The 18,708-nt window shown below is 42.6% G+C and overlaps 7 protein-coding genes across 7 annotated transcripts; 4 read left to right on the top strand and 3 right to left on the bottom strand.

Moving 5' to 3' along the window:
• The first annotated feature begins 597 nt into the window (after positions 1–597).
• Positions 598–3,064, top strand: V1514DRAFT_324122 (uncharacterized protein). Its single transcript, XM_066926370.1, has 3 exons — positions 598–870; positions 930–1,712; positions 1,771–3,064. Exons 1-3 carry the CDS (start codon positions 734–736, stop codon positions 2,792–2,794), a joined length of 1,944 nt encoding a protein of 647 aa, XP_066785947.1. The 5' UTR covers positions 598–733; the 3' UTR covers positions 2,795–3,064.
• V1514DRAFT_324120 (uncharacterized protein) lies at positions 2,863–6,507 on the bottom strand. The gene is made up of 6 exons (XM_066926369.1): positions 6,324–6,507; positions 6,149–6,240; positions 5,777–6,060; positions 5,474–5,720; positions 4,444–5,326; positions 2,863–4,390 (listed from the first exon to the last, which is right to left on the bottom strand). Exons 1-6 carry the CDS (start codon positions 6,365–6,367, stop codon positions 3,163–3,165), a joined length of 2,778 nt encoding a protein of 925 aa, XP_066785946.1. The 5' UTR covers positions 6,368–6,507; the 3' UTR covers positions 2,863–3,162.
• Positions 6,508–7,091: 584 nt separating this feature from the next.
• V1514DRAFT_324113 (lsc1 alpha subunit of succinyl-CoA ligase-like protein) lies at positions 7,092–9,117 on the top strand. Its single transcript, XM_066926368.1, has 7 exons — positions 7,092–7,181; positions 7,290–7,402; positions 7,649–7,707; positions 7,787–7,880; positions 7,949–8,057; positions 8,119–8,199; positions 8,258–9,117. The coding sequence occupies exons 1-7, from the start codon at positions 7,144–7,146 to the stop codon at positions 8,772–8,774; spliced, it is 1,011 nt and encodes a 336-aa protein (XP_066785945.1). The 5' UTR covers positions 7,092–7,143; the 3' UTR covers positions 8,775–9,117.
• A 259-nt stretch (positions 9,118–9,376) lies between these two features.
• Positions 9,377–11,739, top strand: V1514DRAFT_66907 (WD40-repeat-containing domain protein). The gene is made up of 4 exons (XM_066930100.1): positions 9,377–10,156; positions 10,234–10,502; positions 10,593–10,793; positions 10,848–11,739. The coding sequence occupies exons 1-4, from the start codon at positions 9,556–9,558 to the stop codon at positions 11,673–11,675; spliced, it is 1,899 nt and encodes a 632-aa protein (XP_066785944.1). The 5' UTR covers positions 9,377–9,555; the 3' UTR covers positions 11,676–11,739.
• V1514DRAFT_324107 (kinase-like domain-containing protein) lies at positions 11,587–13,793 on the bottom strand. Its single transcript, XM_066926367.1, has one exon. It carries the CDS (start codon positions 13,610–13,612, stop codon positions 11,852–11,854), a length of 1,761 nt encoding a protein of 586 aa, XP_066785943.1. The 5' UTR covers positions 13,613–13,793; the 3' UTR covers positions 11,587–11,851.
• A 100-nt stretch (positions 13,794–13,893) lies between these two features.
• On the top strand, positions 13,894–16,226 carry V1514DRAFT_361486 (triose-phosphate transporter family-domain-containing protein; the record flags this gene model as incomplete). Its single annotated transcript, XM_066929709.1, has 6 exons — positions 13,894–14,669; positions 14,764–14,791; positions 14,872–15,035; positions 15,107–15,195; positions 15,277–15,982; positions 16,076–16,226. The coding sequence occupies exons 1-6, from the start codon at positions 14,095–14,097 to the stop codon at positions 16,224–16,226; spliced, it is 1,713 nt and encodes a 570-aa protein (XP_066785942.1). The 5' UTR covers positions 13,894–14,094.
• On the bottom strand, positions 16,162–18,595 carry V1514DRAFT_324103 (TEA/ATTS domain family-domain-containing protein). The gene is made up of 3 exons (XM_066926366.1): positions 17,798–18,595; positions 17,556–17,732; positions 16,162–17,497 (listed from the first exon to the last, which is right to left on the bottom strand). Exons 1-3 carry the CDS (start codon positions 18,498–18,500, stop codon positions 16,527–16,529), a joined length of 1,851 nt encoding a protein of 616 aa, XP_066785941.1. The 5' UTR covers positions 18,501–18,595; the 3' UTR covers positions 16,162–16,526.
• Between the last annotated feature and the right edge of the window lie 113 nt (positions 18,596–18,708).

The following is an 18,708-nucleotide window of genomic DNA, read 5'->3' as shown; positions in this document are numbered from 1 at the left end:
CTCCGTCACTGTCTGAACATGCGCAACTTCTGCAGGATGTTCTCCGTGCTGGTAATAATCGCATACACTATATTTGTCTAGATCAATGCCCAATTGTAAACAAATCATGATGACTCTGCGCAGTTCTGTTGCAGTAAGTGTCCAAAGGGTACATAGCCTCGCGAAGCTCCTGCTTCATGCCAATATTTCTCCAGAAATACGCCTGAATCAAGCAAGTCTTTAACCATCTGCGGATTCTCTTCCACGTTGTCAATTAATACATCTAACAACCTCCAAATCATCTACATGCCATTATATTTTCTTAGACTAAGCATTCATCAAAGCCAAAAGTTTTAATGCAGTTTTGGGCTCAAGCCACTGAAAGCATCTGCAGCAGTAACGCATATTCTGTAAAATTGCATTTTTTTTCCTAGTATATGACGTCTCTAAAACATCGCAACGCATACAATTGTAACTGTTATAGGCTGATGGTGAATTCCAAGTCATGAGATTTGTAGCGTTAGAGTGCAAGTACTGTTAGTTTGAGATGATTGATGTCAGCCATGAAAAGAAGCGGCGTGAGAACTGCGTAATTAATTAATTAGCAAAGTCCCAATGCCCGGCCTGAAGAGACGAAGGCGATAGACGAACTATAGCACATATACTCTTTGTTCTTCAAAATACACTAGGTCAATATTTGAAGAAGCACAGGGCATTAAGTCTTGTGATTGAATAAAAAGGAATTGTCCCCGTCATGAATGAGCAAGACTCAGGGCAAGCAGACAATGCGGCCGAAAATGCTCGCAACGTTTTCCATGCAATATCAATCCTTCCGCGCTACTACCCTGTCTCTTCTGAAGCAAGAGATACATATGAAGTGTCTTCTTTGCGGCAAGTTTGATTATTGAGGTATTTTTTTGAGCATCAAAGCATAATAACATTCAAAACAGGGACACTTACAATATGGACATTGGCGAGCGGAATCATGTTCATGGCCGTCGATATCGGTCACCGGGACCGTACTCGTCATTCCCGGCCACCATGAGGTCAAGATCACCGAGGAGCAGTAGTAACAATCGGACAAGCAGCTCGTCCCACCAAAGCTCGGACAGAATTCAACAGATTCTTCAACGTCATGGTGATATTTCCAATTCAGGCGATCCCATTAATATGCCATATTCGAACCTTCGTCGAACAAGACCATATTCCAGTTTTCATCATAATTCGGGCAGCAACAACATATTTTCTAGTTCGGAGAATAACTACAGCAGCAGCAATAACAACAACAACAATAACAACAATAACAACAATAACAACAATAACAACAATAACAACAATAACAACAATAACAATGATAATAATAACAATGATAATAATAACAATGAGTTATCGAGTGACAATTCATACGCAGACATCATATTCAGCCATCCTCGGCGAAATCAGACAGAATCAAGGTCACTAACTCACACGCCAAATGGTGGTCGAATCATAATTCCACACCCTTCGTCATCATCTTCATTACTATTATCAGATAATCAAGCTTATTTCAGGAGCTCATTGCGACGTTCTAATTCAATCAGGCGGCCGCAGAATACGTATTTGGAGAACGTGGCAAAACGGCAACGCAAGGAAGAATCAAATCAGCAGTCCTGGGCTGAACAACCTCACATGCTTGACATGAAACTGGCATATTGTGACGGGGGATGGCATGGTGATGGATACACACCGGAAAAGTCAGTATACCATTTCGTTAGTGGGTATCTGTTTACTAATATTTGTTCACTTGTTTAGCGTTTTATCCGTTTCATCATCCGTGTATTGCACTCAAAAATCGAAGTGCAATATGATTTTGCGTCACAGGTCAGGAAATCCATTTTCATTGCATTCCGTGACGATCAAGGCTCCAACGTCGGGATTTACTTGCCCAGTTCAACATGGTCTTATATTTGTGTCAATGAACAAGGACGATTTGCTACCTCGAACAAGATATCACGATGAACAAATTGATCAATTTGAAAATTACACGTCATCTCCTTCACGACGGGATAACACTCTAGATATTAGCGAAGCCAGTGGGTTTCCAGAGATTTATTCATCATGGGTCGATAGGTATTGGAATGCGCCACTTTCGGCTAACTCATTGTTTGAATCCGAACAAGGAACGGATGATGATAATAGCGATATCAACCGAAATGGAAATGGTAACAATAATGACGACGACAATGATGACGATGAAAACGACAATGATGATGATGGTGGTGGTGATGGTAGTCAGTTCATTAACTATAATTCTCGTGATCCAGTAGGTTCGTTAGACCTTAATACAATATTTCAATTTGGTCATTTATCACAATCAGCGGACAGGCCTATTATGCGACAAGGTGAAACACCGGAAGGATATCGGTCACGACTTCATGATTTTTTAAGCCAAGTTAGGAACCGGAGTTCTCAAAATAATTCCGACAGTAATCGGATAATCAATATTGATAATATTGCATCATCCACTGTAATTTCGAGCGAAAATAATCAAGCCACATCAGCTTTAACATCTGAATCAAACGGCCTGGACTCTGCGCTGTCGACAACGACAACGCCATTACCACATACAGATTCTTTAATGCTTGAACCTGTTGCGACGTTTAAAATTCCAGAAAATAAATCAAAATGTACAATTGTGTTTGATACGCCACTGTCTGCTAAATACTTGTACATCAAATTTTATAGTTTAGATCCGGTCCGGAATATTGATATTCAAGGTGTTTATATTAATGGATTTATAGGACCTCGAGTGTTTCCAAAGATTTCTCTTCGATAAGTGCTTGATATTACATTTTTTTTCGTTAACTAGAGTTCTGTTTTGAGTTAAATGTTTTTATTTCTTATGTTTGAAGTTATTATTATATACATTGGCGCCGTGGGTTATTTGGGTTTTGCCATGGAGTTTTTTCAATTTTTCCAAATTTTTTTATTTTTTGGTCATGAACATGACAAACGGTATTTAGTTAAATCATTAAGTATGATCAATTAATTGATAATGTACATCCTTAAAAAAGCTAAAAAAAAACAACGAGCAAATTATAAATAATTTTTTAATACAAGTGACGCACTCAGTAGGTTTTTTTTTAAAAAAAAACAGCACAAAAAAAAAACAGTTATATACATTATAACATACCACCATTAGTTTCATCTTCTCCGCCGGCGAGGTGACTGGTCCCGCCGTCGACGCTTTGAATCTTCTCGTCGGCCATTGTTATTGTTAAAATCATTATCAGCACCATCAGCTTCTCGACCACCACCACTAATCGATTCTCGACGATCTCGTTTAAAAGACTTATTAACAACCGGAGATTCAGGTTTTTGACGTATTCTCTTGCCCAATTCGGTAGCATTAGATGATGATGCTCTTGATGGTTCATGGTCAACTCCTCTTCTCGGTAACCGTTCACGGTCACGATCTCTCTCCCGGTCACGATCTCTTTCCCGGTCGCGATCTCTTTCCCGGTCCCGGTCTCGGTCTCGGTCTCTTTCTCGATCTTGCCTGCTGTCTCCTTGTCGGTCGTTCTCTCGGTAACGGTTCTGATCACGATCCCGATCACGCTCGCGATGTTGCTGGCGGTCCCTGTTGCGGTCTCTTCCCGAGTCGTATGAAAGTTTTGAATTTTCTCGTTCCGGCTCGCGGTTATTACGGTAATCATTATCACGGCCTTGTCCACGTGACTCACGACCACCACCACGACTGCCATTTCCATTTCCATTGCCACTGCCAGCGTCACGTTCGCGGTCGCGGTCGCGGTCTCGATCGTGTTCACGTTCACGATTTTTATGCTCGGATTTGCGATCATAATTTGAATTTTCTCCTCGTTGATGACGATCATTATCTCGTCTTCGATCACCATCCCGCCGCCCGCCACCACCACCTCCGCCTCCGTTATTACTATTACCGTTACCCCTGCGATTATCTGTTCTGTACCCATCATTTCGGCGTCGGTCTGACTTACCAGGCGTTCTAGAAATGTCGATCTTGTAAACCTCCGGAATTCGATCATCATTATTATTACTTTTTGTTTCCTGCTCTTGTTTTGTTGTATTGATCGACTCAGCAGTGTTTTCCGACTTAAAAGTGCTCTCGTATTCTTCGTATTCTTCATTATTAACTTCATCTCCAATATCAATACCTAAATCATCAAAATCTTCATCAACAGAGAAACGTTGCTCACGAGGTGAATTTCGGGATGGTGAAGGACTCGATTCAAATGATTTGGCCCTTTTACGATAAGAATTCGATTTCGAGTCCACTGAGCGAGATCGGGAGCGAGATCGGGAGCGAGGACGAGTAGAATCGTCTTGCGTTGACCTATCCGGTTCTGCCTGTTTACTATATTTACTCTCTGCGCTTGCCTGAACGTTGTCACTGAATTACATTTACGTTAGTGAAAAAACTATAAACATAGTTATAGCACTTACCCATTGAAATGAGGCTCTGGTTCTGAATAATTATAATTTTGCTCGCCATTAGCATACCCATCATTGGCATTATTTTCAACTCCGACTGCACCATAAGGTTCTGACGAGTAATTCCGATGATACCTCCCATACCGCTGCTGCTGCTGTTGAAAACCGCCTCTAGAACCTTGTTGATATTGATTAAACCTTTGACCAGCTGCCCGAGCTTTCATTTCACGAATCCTGCGAGGTTCAGTGGGCGCGTTTACCAGTTCCGGTGGCACTTCTCTAATGGGCTGAATGGTCACATCTGGTGCCAGACCAGGCGACATTGACTGGCTTTCTATATCATGCGTGCTAACATTATCTTCCGTCGGTTCAGGTTCGGATTTTGTAAGCTCGATAACCGAGTCACCACCATATCGGCCAGGATTTTGCCGAGGAACGGCATTGAAATTATTAGCATTAGTACTATTACTATTACTATTATTATTATTATAATTATCGTTATAATAATGACCATGACCATTACCACCGCTACCGTAGTTGCTATTATAATTGTTATATTGGCCGCCGTAGTTGTTATAGCGGTTCATATTGAAGTTTCTGTTGTATCCATTATAATATCCACCACGGCCGTTATTGTGATAACCACCACGATTACCGTATCCATAATTACCACGATTACCGTAAGAATTCTGTTGCTGATAGTAGCCATTTTGTTGATCGTATGGTCCTCGATCATAGGTACCGCTAGCATCGCCGTTTCCATTGTACGCATCAGCTGCATAGCCATGATGTTCTTGTCGTTGTCCTTCTTCGTCAACGAGCTGTTGATTATTTTCTTTTTGGTCGTCATCGATACCAACGCCGCTAGCATTTGTCGATTGAGTTAAAGAAGCACCTTTTACAACAAATGTTATTAACTGCACGCGCGAAAAAGTAAATAGCAAAAAATGCATGATTGAAAAAAAAAAATATTCGTTCGAAGCCAGAAAAAAAAACGAGTAAAGTACAAAAAAAAATTTATAAAAAAAAGAAAGGTATGTACCAGTTTGATTTTCAGTTGGGACATTGTTCCAGCTTCCACTATTATTATTTATAACTGACGACGAGGAAATAGAATCATCATTATTTTTATTATCCGGAGCAGCAGCAGAATTGGTATAACCACCTATGTTTTGGTTCCAACCTGGTCCATGTATTCCTGAACCAGCATAGCCATTAAAACCAACAACTGGCATGACCGAAATCGCACCCGGCCCGACGCCTGGTACAAATGCCGGAAGTATTGGATTCTAAATCAAGATTAATAAGAGCTTGACAAAGCACCATGAGCTAAACTTGTGCTTACCTGCGCGGGAGTATGAGATGCAGTGCGAGAAGATGAATCTGCTGCGTCATCATCAACAGGTTTGCCCTTTTTGTCAATTGCAGCCTGCTGAGGATCAGCAGTAGTATCTTCCTTAACCTGGGTCTGTTGCTTCTTTGTTGCTCTTACCGCGGCTTCACGAGCCTTCCGGTCAGCGTGTTTCAAGAACACGTTGATCGTTGTTCGTAATGCCAGTGCATCTACGCAAACATCAGGTGTCAGCGGCCGATCGCAAACCGGGCATTTTTCTTGAAGAGTCAATCGGCCTATAAAAATTAACATCATTTAAATGTAAAAAAAAAGGAAGAGAGATCACCGAAATGGCGAATTAACAAATGTGAGAGATTTTCATACATGATCCACATATATTGGAATTGCAGCATGTTAGTCTAGCAGCATCTTTGGCAAGCTCTTTGCAAATCACACATTTTAATCGTTCTGGTATCCTGCAGTCATTCAGTATTGTAGTGATATTATGCGGTGAACATTATTGGTTCACTTGTTCGTCGTTGCAATCTGTGCTACTCACTGCAATTGCGGCGCCACGTTAGAAGAGGTTTCAGTAGACGCCATGACATCTAATTGAGTTCCATTAACTATTTCGAACCTAATTAACACACTTGGCCTATAGAATCAGGTTAAAAAAGAAAGAGATTTTCTCCTTTTTTTCAATTCTGTCTGTGACGATTTTGAATTTTTTTTTTTCTTGCAGAAGGGCTTCGACGTAGTACGATGGTTGTACCCGAACGGTGCGACGCATGGTGAATAAATGTCACAACAACTTGCGCATATGCGGCGCACACTGAATTAGTAATTTATTAATAATGCACCCAAGACTTGCAGATTGCCGAACCGATTCTACATGGCAAAATGTAAATGAAAATAGGTATGGAAAGTTATGAGGTTGACAAGGATTTAAATGATATGAACCAATTGAGGCGGGTAAAGTGGGTTGGCCTCCTAGACAAGTATCCGAACGTGCAACAAGCGTTCAGCGTTCAGCGGTTGCACTTAGCCGACCGCACTCACCGCACTGCCGGTGCTGGCCTGGGCTAAGGCTACAACCGGCAGCAACCGTGAAGTGCAATAACAATAAAGTTAGAAATAAAACAATGAATATCCTCAATTCACACTGGATTATAACTTGGCGTGGAATTGATCATGGCTTTGACTGTAACCGTAAATAAAGGTGAGGTGCGGGAGAGCAGGCCCAGGGCAAGGGTGTTTTGTCGGCAACCGTCAACCGCGACACCAATTTATATAAAGGCCCGCAGTCCGAGTTTCGCAGTTTGCAGCACCGTCTTGCAATCCTCATTTCTTTCTATTAATTATCACAATTCATCACCACGATGCCCTTTAGATCATCACTTGCCAGACAAGGATCGAAGTATGTTGTATTTTTAATTTGTTGTCTTGGTCAATTGACCTTTCGCGGCGTTCAATTGCCACTATTGAGCCTCAACGTCTAACCCTTTTTCTTTTTTTTTCCGTACAGGGCTCTTTCCCAGTCGTCGAGAAAGTTTACTTCCTCGGCTGCTTCACGCGGGAATTATTCTGATACCATTAAGAATTTAAAGATTAATTCTGATACGAAAGTTCTTTTCCAAGATAAGTGCTGAAAAGAAGACAAGGAAAAGAAACCCGTTCATCGGCTATCCGGACAGCCAAGGTCTCATTTGCCGGCAACCTGTTAGGGATGCAATAACTAGGTTTTTGAAAATATTCAGCCTTATATAGGCTTGATTATTTTAAAAAGGGATGCCGACAGTTTGCCTTCACGATGGACCTTGGACTTTGTGGTTGTGATTTGGAGTTTCAAGAAAGAGAAAAATGCAAAAGGCTAACTTACAATACGGTTCACAGGAAAGCAGGGTACTTTCCATGCCTCTCAAGCCATAGAATACGGTACAAAGGTTTGTTAAAACTTTTCGTGTACTATTCTTTTTTTGTCTTTTTCCAGCTGGAGGCGTGTTTTGTCTAACATGTCAATAGGTAATCGGCGGGACCAACCCGAAGAAGGCTGGCCAGACTCACTTGGGACTGCCGATTTTTGGTACCGTCGAAGAAGGTATCAAAGCTACCGGAGGTACGTGCAACGATATTTTGATTTTTATTGAGCGTGCCTAGTCTTTTTTTGTTTAACACCGATTTTAGCTTCTGCTTCTGCCATTTTCGTTCCTCCTCCTCTTGCTGCTGCGTCTATCGAGGAAGCCATTGCTGCCGAGATTCCTCTTGTGGTTTGCATCACAGAAGGTATTCCACAGTAAGTATATATATCTATATCTATATCTTGGTGTTGAACCGATTTTCTAACTCACAAACAGGCACGATATGGTCAGAGTAGTGGACATTTTGAAGACTCAGAACAAGACCCGTCTTGTCGGACCCAATTGCCCTGGTATCATGTAAGTACAAATGTTTTCCCAATGGGTCAAATTTTTTTTGTGTTAATTTTTAAATTAGTGCCCCTGAACAATGCAAGATTGGTATTATGCCATCATACATCCACAAGCGTGGACGTATCGGCATTGTTTCTCGCTCTGGTACTCTTACGTATGAGGCTGTTAACCAAACTACCAACGTTGGTCTTGGCCAAAGCTTGGTCATTGGTATTGGTGGTGATCCGTTTTCCGGAACCAACTTTATTGATGCGCTTTCGGTTTTCCTTGAAGATGAAGAAACCGACGGCATCATCATGATTGGTGAAATCGGTGGCACTGCTGAGGAGGAAGCTGCTGAATTTTTGAAACAGTACAACTTAACTCGTGCTCAGCCCAAGCCAGTTTGCTCTTTCATTGCTGGCGTGTCTGCTCCTCCCGGTCGTCGTATGGGTCACGCCGGTGCCATTATCTCTGGAGGTAAAGGCGGTGCTGCATCCAAGATTGCTTCTCTTACTGCTGCTGGTGTTGCGGTTGAGAAGTCGCCTGCTCGTCTCGGCAAGACCTTGTACGAGGAATTCGTCAAGTTTGACCTGTTGTAAAGAAAAAAAAAAGAAAGAAAAAAGAAAAAAGAAAAAAAAAACTAATAATTCCAATACGGCTTCAGTATAACGTGTGATCTAACCAAGCAACTGTGCACTGGTGTACAATTGTGAAGGTTGCAAGTTCATACTTCTTTTTTTGTTTTTGTTTTTGGTTAGCTATAGAATCGCATCTCTGTGGATTGTATCTTCATTGTGCTACGTTCTTGTTTTTTTATTAGTTTATTGGTCTTTTTTAAATTTTTTCTTTTTTTCTTTTTTTTTTTCTTTTTTTTTTCTTCTTGATAATTTGTTTATATATGTGAATAAAGGTATGCTGCGCGTGCGCACGTATATAAAATTACATCATTATTGAAGTACATTAGACGGACACCATGTAGCTCAGTCCAGTCCGTTCAACGATATCCCAGAAGCATTTGAAATTCCAGACTTATTGCTGAACATAATGTTCGCAGTTGATCCGTGACGAATAAATGTCGTCTGCAGCGTTCCGATTTACCATACGTAGACAAGTAAAGAATCACACTGTAGCTTCTTTCCAGCATTGTTTATCGGTCCAGCTGCAGTACTGATGCTTGATGCTTTTTTCCTCATCGACGAAATTAAGGTTTACATTATTTAAATCTACTCCCCGCAATATGTAGGAAGTAGTAGCACAGTTAAACAATGATGGGTAAAACCAATTTAAATTCAAGTTGATTCAAATTTTGGACCATCTTTTATTTATCATAATCTGGAATAAGAGAATTAGAACACGGAAGGAATTTTGTTTGCTAGTTATATGGATGCGACTCGAGCTGGCGGAATTGTTGCCACCGATTACCGACAATCTCAGATGCCATTAGGAAGGTCATCCACGTCGATACTCAGAATACGAGACGCGCGATTGCTTGATTCTAATTATGATGAAATGTCAGAGCCAGAAGAGTTGGGCGGCAATGAGATCAACGTGCCAATGGACGTGGACGGGTGGGTCACTGAACACGACTACGACGACGACAATGACGACTCTTACGACGGCCATGCCGGACATGGTATCGCTCCAAGGCCAAACCACAACAGATTCGATGCAATGCGCAATTTTTATGGTCTAATTCAGGAAGAAGGGGAAAGCATGAGTGGGATCGGCTCACAAGACAGGAATGCCGTCCTGGATAACTTAATACGTCCGGAAGTCATGCCCCCATCTGGCCATACCAGATTTACTCACCGTGCAATGAACAATAATAATAATAATAATAATTTTAGAAATTTTATGGACATGAGTACTACCAGCATGCAAACGTTTGATGACGAAGAAATGGAACCAATCGTCGCTTTCAATGACGAAAACCAGGTCTTGTTCGAATCGATTGGACATGACGGTATGGATAGCGTGCAATGTAAGTAACATTAAACAACCAAAAAAAAAAAAAAAAAAAAAGAGCTACAATACAAACTTAGTGTTTTTTTTAATTAGTTGAATTTTTTGAGGTTGACGCCGAATTTCATGAATTTTTGCATGATCTGATGGAAAGCCGGATTATTGATTACAATGCATATGATCGATTGCGAACGTTAAAGCTACCAGAAAAGATTACTCGGGAAGTAATTAAAGATTATGATAATAGTATTCAAGCAATACCATGGCCCAAGCAAAACGGTGCGTTGGATCGGTCAAGGAAACGAAGACTGGAATCATACAAAGGATACACAAATGTCATCGGATCACAAGATGATTTGCAATCTGTACGCCATCATGTTATAGATACGTGTATTCAGATTAATGTAAAGACTAATTATATATATTTTTTTTTTATTTTTTTTTTTGAATTTTAGGTTATTAATCGACGGTACACGAATGAAAACATCTTCAAGTTTTGTTCGATGCATACTACCCCGGCACCACGAATAGTGCACTTTCAACTTCGAAATTTATTAGCACCTGTTGATCGAAATAACTTGTATTACTCTGATAGCTGGTCAATCAAGAGGTTAAACGTTCATACCGGGGATATTCTTGAAATTTTCAATAAAGAGGTATAATATCTGCTTTTTTAATATAATTTAATGCTGACGCAAGGACGCGTGTAGAAATGCAGGACGGCGCTGGGTCGCTCGATCCGAATAACTTCTATTGCTGCATCCAAATATTTTGCCGTTGCTGGTGGATTATCGGGTCAGTATGTAGTCAAAAATCTTGACACTGAGGGTTCCACACCGTCAGCGGAAGGTCTTATAAGTGCGGATACCAACAGTTTGGCCAATCATGCCGACGTGATTGAAGCAGGAAATTCACCGCAGGCGGTTTTTTCTTGCAACGAAGGATTCGTTCGCACGTTGGACCTACAAACTTGCAAAGTAATATCTGAGCATTCATACCCATGGCCGGTAAACTGCCAAGCTACTTCACCGGATGGCAAGTCTCGATTAATCGTGGGCGATGCCTTGGACGCCATGGTGGTAGACACTCGGTCAGGTGCCAAATTGTTTGACTTGACCGGGCATAAGGATTACGGGTTTGCCTGTGCATGGAGTAGTGACCAGCATACGATCGCGACCGGCAACCAAGACATGTCGTGCCGGGTTTATGACTTGCGATTTTCTAACCGGGCCTTGCATGTATTAGGAGCCCGAATCGGAGCTGTTCGGTCGTTACGGTTCGATCACACCGGCAAGTTCATGATCATGGCCGAACCTATTGATTACGTGCACGTGGTCGACACCAGGTCGAATGAGCTTGCGCGCGGACAAGTTATCGAATTTTGGGGCGAGATTGCAGGTGCCGGGTTTGCGCCATATTCTCAGTTTGACGACGATTCGATATGGATTGCCAATAGTGATGCGCTTGTCGGTGGCATCATGCATTTTGAACGAAACAGTAATGACGTGGATGATGTTATTGGTGACATTGTAATATGATTGTAACATGTAATGCATTCACAAATACATGACGATTTATCATTAATTTTTTTTTTTAAAAAATTCATACTGGCAACTTTGCGTTTTTTTTTAAAAAAAAATCAAGTACAGTATAATACAAAAAAAACAAAAACATATCCCGCCTAAATATACAACGTAGATGATAATATACACTTTTAACGATCCATCAAGATATCACCCCAAAGACCTAAAAGTTCATCAACCAAAAAAGGTTGCCGAAGTGCATCTTTTGCCGTAAACCTGATTCGATGATCAATTTCGAGTAAGCCTCGAAAAAAACGATTTAAATTACCATATCTGGGATCGGCCAAGATGGCATGAATCTTGGCTTGAGAAGTAACAGCTGCCGCATCCATTGTCGTCGTCGTTGTTGTTGTTGTTGTTGTTGTTGTAGACGTGGTTAACGATGACGATGTTGTTGTCAAATTTGACGTTGGTTGGGTCACGCAATTTGGAATGTGGTTTAATGGAAAATCAGGCGACGACGGTTCATGCTTAACCACTGTGGATGGCAAGTCATCATGATCACGACCAACAGGAGATGTCATGAACATTTCGGATGTGAGATGAATCCGAGGCTTAACATCAGATGGCATGTCCCCCACCGGAGGAGGCCAGGTTGGCGTTTGATTTTTCGATCGTCGCCGTCGTTTAACCTGTTGCGACCCAAGTGATTGCTTCCTGAGCTTGCGCTCGGACAGTGACACCTGTATCTTGCTTTCAGGAGTTTTTAGTAATGACGACACGGCCAAGTCAAGTTGGGGCAGCTCAATGGCAAAATTTTGAATTTTCGGCATGATTTGTGGATCATCATCGGCAGGAGCACTACCATCAGTGGTAAACGCGGCATTGAAAAGCGTGCCGGTTGTTCGATAACAGTCCACACTGCCAAACCAGGATTGCAGGATATCAATAATTTGCGCTCGTGAGCCAGCGGTAATGATCCTGCCGTTAGACTTGCGAAGCAAGCCTCGCACCGGGTCATCCAGTAATAATTCAAACAAGATCACGCCCACGCTCCAGATATCAATCTGTTGATTAAAATCCGTATCACCAAGCAAAACTTCTGGTGCGCGATATCCGACTGACTGAATATCAAAATTATCATGATACAACCCGGTATCAGAAATTTTGGTTGCGTTACCCAAGTCGATGATTTTGATATTGAACGACCTGCCGGATGACGACGATGATGATGATGATGACGACGGTAACGTGTACATCAAGTTTTCTGGTTTCAAATCTGCATGAATCCAACCCAGCGAATGCAATGCAGCCACACCGGCAAGCAATTGAGATGCGATCTTGGCCAGCGCGTGCAGCCTGACCGGGCATGCCGTGACCGCGTGCATGTCGTCACCGGAGCCGCTGCGGCCGTCGGTATGATCATGATGATGATGTTGATGCACGCAGGCAGGCAACCTGACAGATCGCGAATGATCAAGACATTCGAGCACGAGATGCATGCAACCTTGTTGCAGAAAAGATGACACAAACCGGACAAAATAACGATCACTCCTGCCGCCCAATGATCGGCGCAATTTGATTAGCAATTGTGCCTCGTGCATGCCCAAGCGAACAAAATTGCGGTCCAGCTGCTTGATAGCCACCAATCGGGCCGGTTGCTGATCATCAGTTTGCACGGAATACAGGTCTTCGGCTTGCAAGGTGACGCCAAACGCGCCGGTGCCGAGCTTTTTGATAACCCTGTACTGATGAGCCAGCAACGATGACGACGACCGTGACAAGGATAACGTCAAGTCATGCCTGTCCGTTACTGTTGTTGTTCTTAACGACTGGTCATGATTAATTTTAATTGACGCGTATAATCGGGACAGGCCGAGGGTCAACCTGGGCACCAACCGTGGCGTCGAATGATGATTGCCCTGCGCAAACTCGGGCGTCCATTCATCCATGAACACATCTGCACGCCCCAATTCCGAGATATGAAAAATCGAAAAGACAGCGTTGTAAACTCGTGCTTACTGTATTTCTGTGTACGGGTTTAAATTGGCTTTTTGCATATCCAGATTCGTGGTTTCTCGATTTTGTCGCGGTTTTGCTTTCTTTTTTTCTTTGTCTAAGCCACCGCATATGTATGTGGCAGTGCAGAAAACAGACTGTGGCTTAGCAATTGATTTTGCAACCACGCGACAGCGCGTTTGTCGGTTTTTGTGTTTTTTTTTGGGCGGGCGTGGTTGTGCGCCGTTGTCGTCGTGGCTGCAAACGGGTCTGCGTTCGTATCTGTAACTTCGCCAGCCTGCAAGTGCCCGTGACTTAATTACCAGGCAAAAAAAAGTAGAAAACCAATTCTTTAGTCAATTACAACTCTTGGATTTTTTTTTTTTTCAAACATTTGTTTCATAGTTCGCAGAAGCGCGGCGGTGGTGGAGGTGATATGTCGGACAACGACCACGGCCCAGCAGTTCCTGCAAATGCCGGTCCAGAAAGCACAAGTATGAGTAGTACGATAAGCACACCAATAAGCACGACGCCTGTATTAGCATCTTCAATATCAAATTACATTACAAACCAGAACGGCAGCACGCACACGCACAGACGGAATTCATCGTTGGTGACCACGTCGGGCAGGGCAAGTGGCTTGGGTCAGCGGCCGTCAGAATCGGATAAGATCACGTCGCCGACAAAGACGACAACTACAACAACGTCGATTGTGAAGAAGGTCACGTTTGAAGATGGCTTATCAGATGACGAATCGTTGGTGCTATACAACGGCGATAACCATCACGACAAAATTGCACACAACAAAAATGGCGACGATGACGACGACGACGACGATGATGATGATGATGATGATGATTTGGATATAGAAGATGAAATCACGTTTAATATTGACGATGCCGATCCGTACACGACGAATCCGACAGGGATTCCAAATTTGAAAAGACAACAATCTACAAATAAAATATTACTGCATGAAATCACAGTTAATGTTGTATTTATATTACTCTGGTAAGTTTTCCGGGTTTGATCTACATATAGTATATCTATAGATATATGCGTGTGTTATGCAGAAAATTAACATAGTTTTTTTTCATTATTCTAGGTATTTTTTCTCCCTCTCACTATCTGTCGTTAGTATTCCAAATCTTTTTGTTCCCATTTCTTCAATTGGAATCTAACATGAATCGCACTCTCACAATCATTTGAATAGTACAACAAATGGATGTTTTCTGGCAAATATTTGGGATTTGATTTCCCACTTTTCGCTACTTCAATCCACATGTCCATTCAAACCTTACTTGCCGGCTTGGTTCTTTATTTTATTCCCCGGTTCAGGCCAAAACCGGAATCTCGATTGCAATGGAAAACATACATGTAAGTGTTATTATGCGCCAACATGACAGCAGTCAAAGAAATTGACGGTTAAAACATAAAAAATGATCTAGTACGCACGTGGGGGTATGTGGTGTTGCTACCGGTTCCGATATCGGGTTGGGTAACATGTCATTACGTTTCATTACACTTGGATTTTATAGTATGTTTATTTTTTTTTTTTTTTACAAAAAAAGTTATTTTATGTCCAGTTTTATTAACCCATTTTTTTTGTTCCTTACAGCCATGGTAAAATCTTCAAACCTGGTGTTTGTTTTAGTTTTTGCATTTGTTTTTGGCTTGGAAAAGCCAACTGTGCAATTAATTTCAATCATCGGCGTCATGACGATTGGCGTCATGATGATGGTGGCATCCGAAACCGATTTTGTCTTGATTGGGTTTATCCTCGTACTAATTGCTGCCATGTTGTCAGGCTTGCGATGGTCACTCACGCAGATGTTACTCAAGCGCCACCAAGCCACGTCGAACCCGTTCTCGACCATTTTCCATCTCGCGCCGATCATGTGCGTAACCTTGGTGATCCTGGCCCTGCCGATCGAGGGATTAAATGAATTTGTTTCAGCTCCGGTATGGTCGCAGGCAACGTGGCCGCAATGGATCATGATCTTGCTCGCGCCAGGGTTGATTGCATTTTTAATGACCGCTGCCGAATTTTTCTTGCTGCGGCGCACGAACGTGGTCACGTTATCGATCGTGGGAATTTTTAAAGAGGTCGTCACGATTTGCGTATCGGCTGGCGTGTTTGGTGACAGGTTGACCGCGGTGAACGTGTCTGGATTGGTGGTCACGTTGATTGCGATTGCGTTTTATAATTTTATTCGCATCAAGCATCGGCGGGAAAAGATCAGACAGGAAAAATATGCTTCAGCTGCCGCTGCCGCTGCGGTTGCTAATACTAACGACAGTGATGGCGGTCAAAGAAGGAACCGGTCATTATCTGATTTGGAAAATGGCAACTACGCGCCCTTGTTGTCGTCAACCTCATCATCATCATCAACAGCAGCAGCAGCAAACGTGGATAGTAACGAGACAATCGATATGGAACTGCAAAGGTTCTCGCATGACACTAATTATGCCGAAATTAATCATGATCATGATGATTTTTTCGATCGCAATGGCAGGTTTCAAGCAAGAGAACGATTATTGAACGAACAACAACAGTCTTGCATATGATGTAAAAAGAACCAATTTTATAAATATATATAGATTCATCAAAATTCATACTCCCCATTTCTAAAAAAAAAATTTAAAAATTCCAACATATATGCAAGTGACATTACGAAACAAAGAAACATAAACATCGTCATGAAGCGTCATTCCAAAAAAAAAAGAACGATATCAAAAAAACCAAAAAAAAAAAAACCATTATAAATCATAGAAACATAATCATTAAAACCAACACATGAAAAAATGCATAAAAAAAATTAACGTCGTTACGAAAAAAATATATATATATAATATGGGAAAGGGGATTCACCAAATTTCCATTTCCAGATTATCAGGGGAATAAAGTTGCGCAGCTGTCGGGTCCGCGATCGGGTCACATTCAACCCAATACGCGGTTAAATTCTGACCCGGCAAATCAGTCACGTACGTGGTTGATGCGACGCTACCGTTGCTATCATTATAACTATCATTATTGTGATTACCAGTTGCTGATGATTGAATTTGTTGCCGGTTGTTTAAAATTGCCGACGTGGTGTTAACTGACAATGGCATGAATCCGGAATTCATGCGCTGGAACATGAATGAGGGCGCAGATTGCGAATGCGTCAACGGCGGTGGCGAGGAAATAAAAGACTCGGTTTGATTAAACATGACGTTTTCGCTGGTTGCGGAAGCATCTGCTGATGACATGCTGCTTAAATAACCTGCGGTCATGACGATATGCTTGGGCGTGGGTGACGACATTTCAACCTTGCGAGTCGGACTGGATGGAATTTGTTGATGCACGCGCACTGGGTTGTTTGCCAGGTTCATTTGACTTTTCAACTGCGGCCGTTGTTGTTGTTGTGGCTGCTGCTGCTTGACTTGGTGATGATGGTTGTGTTGATGATGTTTCTTGTCCCTGCCGGAATTACGGGTTCGTTGTTGAATGCTTTGTGGGGTTTCGTCAATGAATCGGTGTGAATTCGTGGTTGATACTGGCGTGGTTGCAAGCAAGCGATCTGATGATGACAATGATGGTGATAATGGTGATGGTTTATGGAATTGAGGTTGCGCTGGTATAGTTGGTGCCGATAATGAATGCCGAGCACGCGATGGTAAAATTAATGATGACGATAGTAGTGAGGATGATGATGATGATGATGATGATGATGTTAATGATGATGCTGATGATGCTGATGAGTGTGAAGTTCCATTATTTGGTGACGTGAATAATAGTGGCTGCGGCATTGGCTTTGGCGACACTGGTGACGGACTGTCTGATACCAAATTGATGACTACCTGCGAGTTAGCTCATTGTTAAATGACAATTTTTTTTTTTTTAAAAAAACATACATTCAATATCATCTTTAAGAAGATGCTTAAGAACCTGAGTATGACTTGAAACTTGCTTTCTGGTTCTGACCTTGCCAGTTTTGCGAAAGATGAAATCAGAAATTAATTCATTTCGGCCACAAGGACGACCATTAACCGTGATCTTGCGTCTTCCAACTTTTGGAATCTTATGAATGGCTGCATGTGAAAAAAAAAATAAAAATCAGAATAGGTTGACGGGGGAAACACAAGTATAGATATACCTTCCATGAATGCGTCTTCAACGTCTTGACTCCATACCGCGATACCCTCGGTATCGAATTCGCGTTGTTGCTTGGCCAAGTACGCGTTGTATGCCGGTGATTCAAGGTACTTGCGTGAGCACGGCGTGGTCATGAACGCCGGCGTGCTGTATGATCTCTGCATGATTGACGGCGATGGGCCGGTGCCGGCGTTGCTGCTGGCGATCGTTGTTGACGCCGGAGTGGGCGTTGCAGTTTGATTGCTTAGTCCTTCTCCTGGCATGACCGCATATGGCAAGCCAATCATGTTATTATGACGAACCAATTGATCCGGAGAGATCGGAAACGATGGGTATTGCTGCTGCAGTTGTTGCTGATATTGATGATGATAGGCAGTCAAGTTTGCAGCGTTGGCGGACATGGATCGGTTCAGGCCCGGTCTTTTGGTCGGGGACGACAAGTTCGTGGTTGACGATTGAATGGTCTTCATTGACGACAACGGCCGGGTCGGCGTGAATTCAGCCAAAATTTGTTGTTGGTCTTGATCATGCCAGTCGATTGAGTGCCCGATCGTGTGATCACAGCCGGCGGTGCCTTGAGCGGTAAACGTTGTGCGTTGCCGCTTGGCCGGGTGCACTTCTGGAAATTCTTCATCATGATTGTAACTAACGCGTCTTTTATCATCACCGTCGTTACCGGGAAGTGACCGGCGCCGAGCAATCATGCCTGTTGGCGGAGGGGTCAGGCTGAACAAGGATGGCAGTAATTGCGACGACGGCGTTTCATGCACCGCGCCTGTTACCGCAACGGATGCAGCTGGGTCGATTGAAGGCGCGACAGGCTTTTGGCATGATGATGATGATGATGATGATGATGATGATGTTGATGTTGATTTTGCTGCTGCTGCGAATGTGGACGTGATTGATGCCATG

This window comes from Lipomyces japonicus (genome assembly GCF_038497905.1).
Source record: "Lipomyces japonicus strain CBS 7319 unplaced genomic scaffold V1514scaffold_2, whole genome shotgun sequence".
Taxonomy (NCBI): domain Eukaryota; kingdom Fungi; phylum Ascomycota; class Lipomycetes; order Lipomycetales; family Lipomycetaceae; genus Lipomyces; species Lipomyces japonicus.
Note: the sequence above shows the minus strand (reverse complement) of the source record. Positions and strands in the feature narration are given on the sequence as shown.

What these genes read in the sequence shown, in the direction of transcription:
- V1514DRAFT_324113 (XM_066926368.1), top strand. Translation starts at nt 7,144, where the DNA reads ATGCCCTTTAGATCATCACTTGCCAGACAAGGATCGAA. An exon ending in AGGTATCAAAGCTACCGGAG is followed by an intron (nt 7,881 to 7,948) that starts GTACGTGCAACG and finishes CACCGATTTTAG; the next exon opens with CTTCTGCTTCTGCCATTTTC. An exon ending in CCCAATTGCCCTGGTATCAT is followed by an intron (nt 8,200 to 8,257) that starts GTAAGTACAAAT and finishes TTTTTAAATTAG; the next exon opens with TGCCCCTGAACAATGCAAGA.
- V1514DRAFT_324120 (XM_066926369.1), bottom strand. Translation starts at nt 6,367, where the DNA reads ATGGCGTCTACTGAAACCTCTTCTAACGTGGCGCCGCAATTGCA. An exon ending in TTCCAATATATGTGGATCAT is followed by an intron (nt 6,061 to 6,148) that starts GTATGAAAATCT and finishes TAATTTTTATAG; the next exon opens with GCCGATTGACTCTTCAAGAA. An exon ending in CCCAACTGAAAATCAAACTG is followed by an intron (nt 5,327 to 5,473) that starts GTACATACCTTT and finishes TTGTTGTAAAAG; the next exon opens with GTGCTTCTTTAACTCAATCG.
- V1514DRAFT_324107 (XM_066926367.1), bottom strand. Translation starts at nt 13,612, where the DNA reads ATGGATGAATGGACGCCCGAGTTTGCGCAGGGCAATCATCATTCGACG.
- V1514DRAFT_324103 (XM_066926366.1), bottom strand. Translation starts at nt 18,500, where the DNA reads ATGATTGCTCGGCGCCGGTCACTTCCCGGTAACGACGGTGATGATAAA. An exon ending in TGAAGACGCATTCATGGAAG is followed by an intron (nt 17,733 to 17,797) that starts GTATATCTATAC and finishes TTTCACATGCAG; the next exon opens with CCATTCATAAGATTCCAAAA. An exon ending in TCTTAAAGATGATATTGAAT is followed by an intron (nt 17,498 to 17,555) that starts GTATGTTTTTTT and finishes ACTCGCAGGTAG; the next exon opens with TCATCAATTTGGTATCAGAC.
- V1514DRAFT_66907 (XM_066930100.1), top strand. Translation starts at nt 9,556, where the DNA reads ATGGATGCGACTCGAGCTGGCGGAATTGTTGCCACCGATTACCGACAA. An exon ending in CACAAGATGATTTGCAATCT is followed by an intron (nt 10,503 to 10,592) that starts GTACGCCATCAT and finishes TTTGAATTTTAG; the next exon opens with GTTATTAATCGACGGTACAC. An exon ending in TTGAAATTTTCAATAAAGAG is followed by an intron (nt 10,794 to 10,847) that starts GTATAATATCTG and finishes GGACGCGTGTAG; the next exon opens with AAATGCAGGACGGCGCTGGG.
- V1514DRAFT_324122 (XM_066926370.1), top strand. Translation starts at nt 734, where the DNA reads ATGAATGAGCAAGACTCAGGGCAAGCAGACAATGCGGCCGAAAATGCT. An exon ending in TATGAAGTGTCTTCTTTGCG is followed by an intron (nt 871 to 929) that starts GCAAGTTTGATT and finishes CATTCAAAACAG; the next exon opens with GGACACTTACAATATGGACA. An exon ending in GATGGATACACACCGGAAAA is followed by an intron (nt 1,713 to 1,770) that starts GTCAGTATACCA and finishes TCACTTGTTTAG; the next exon opens with CGTTTTATCCGTTTCATCAT.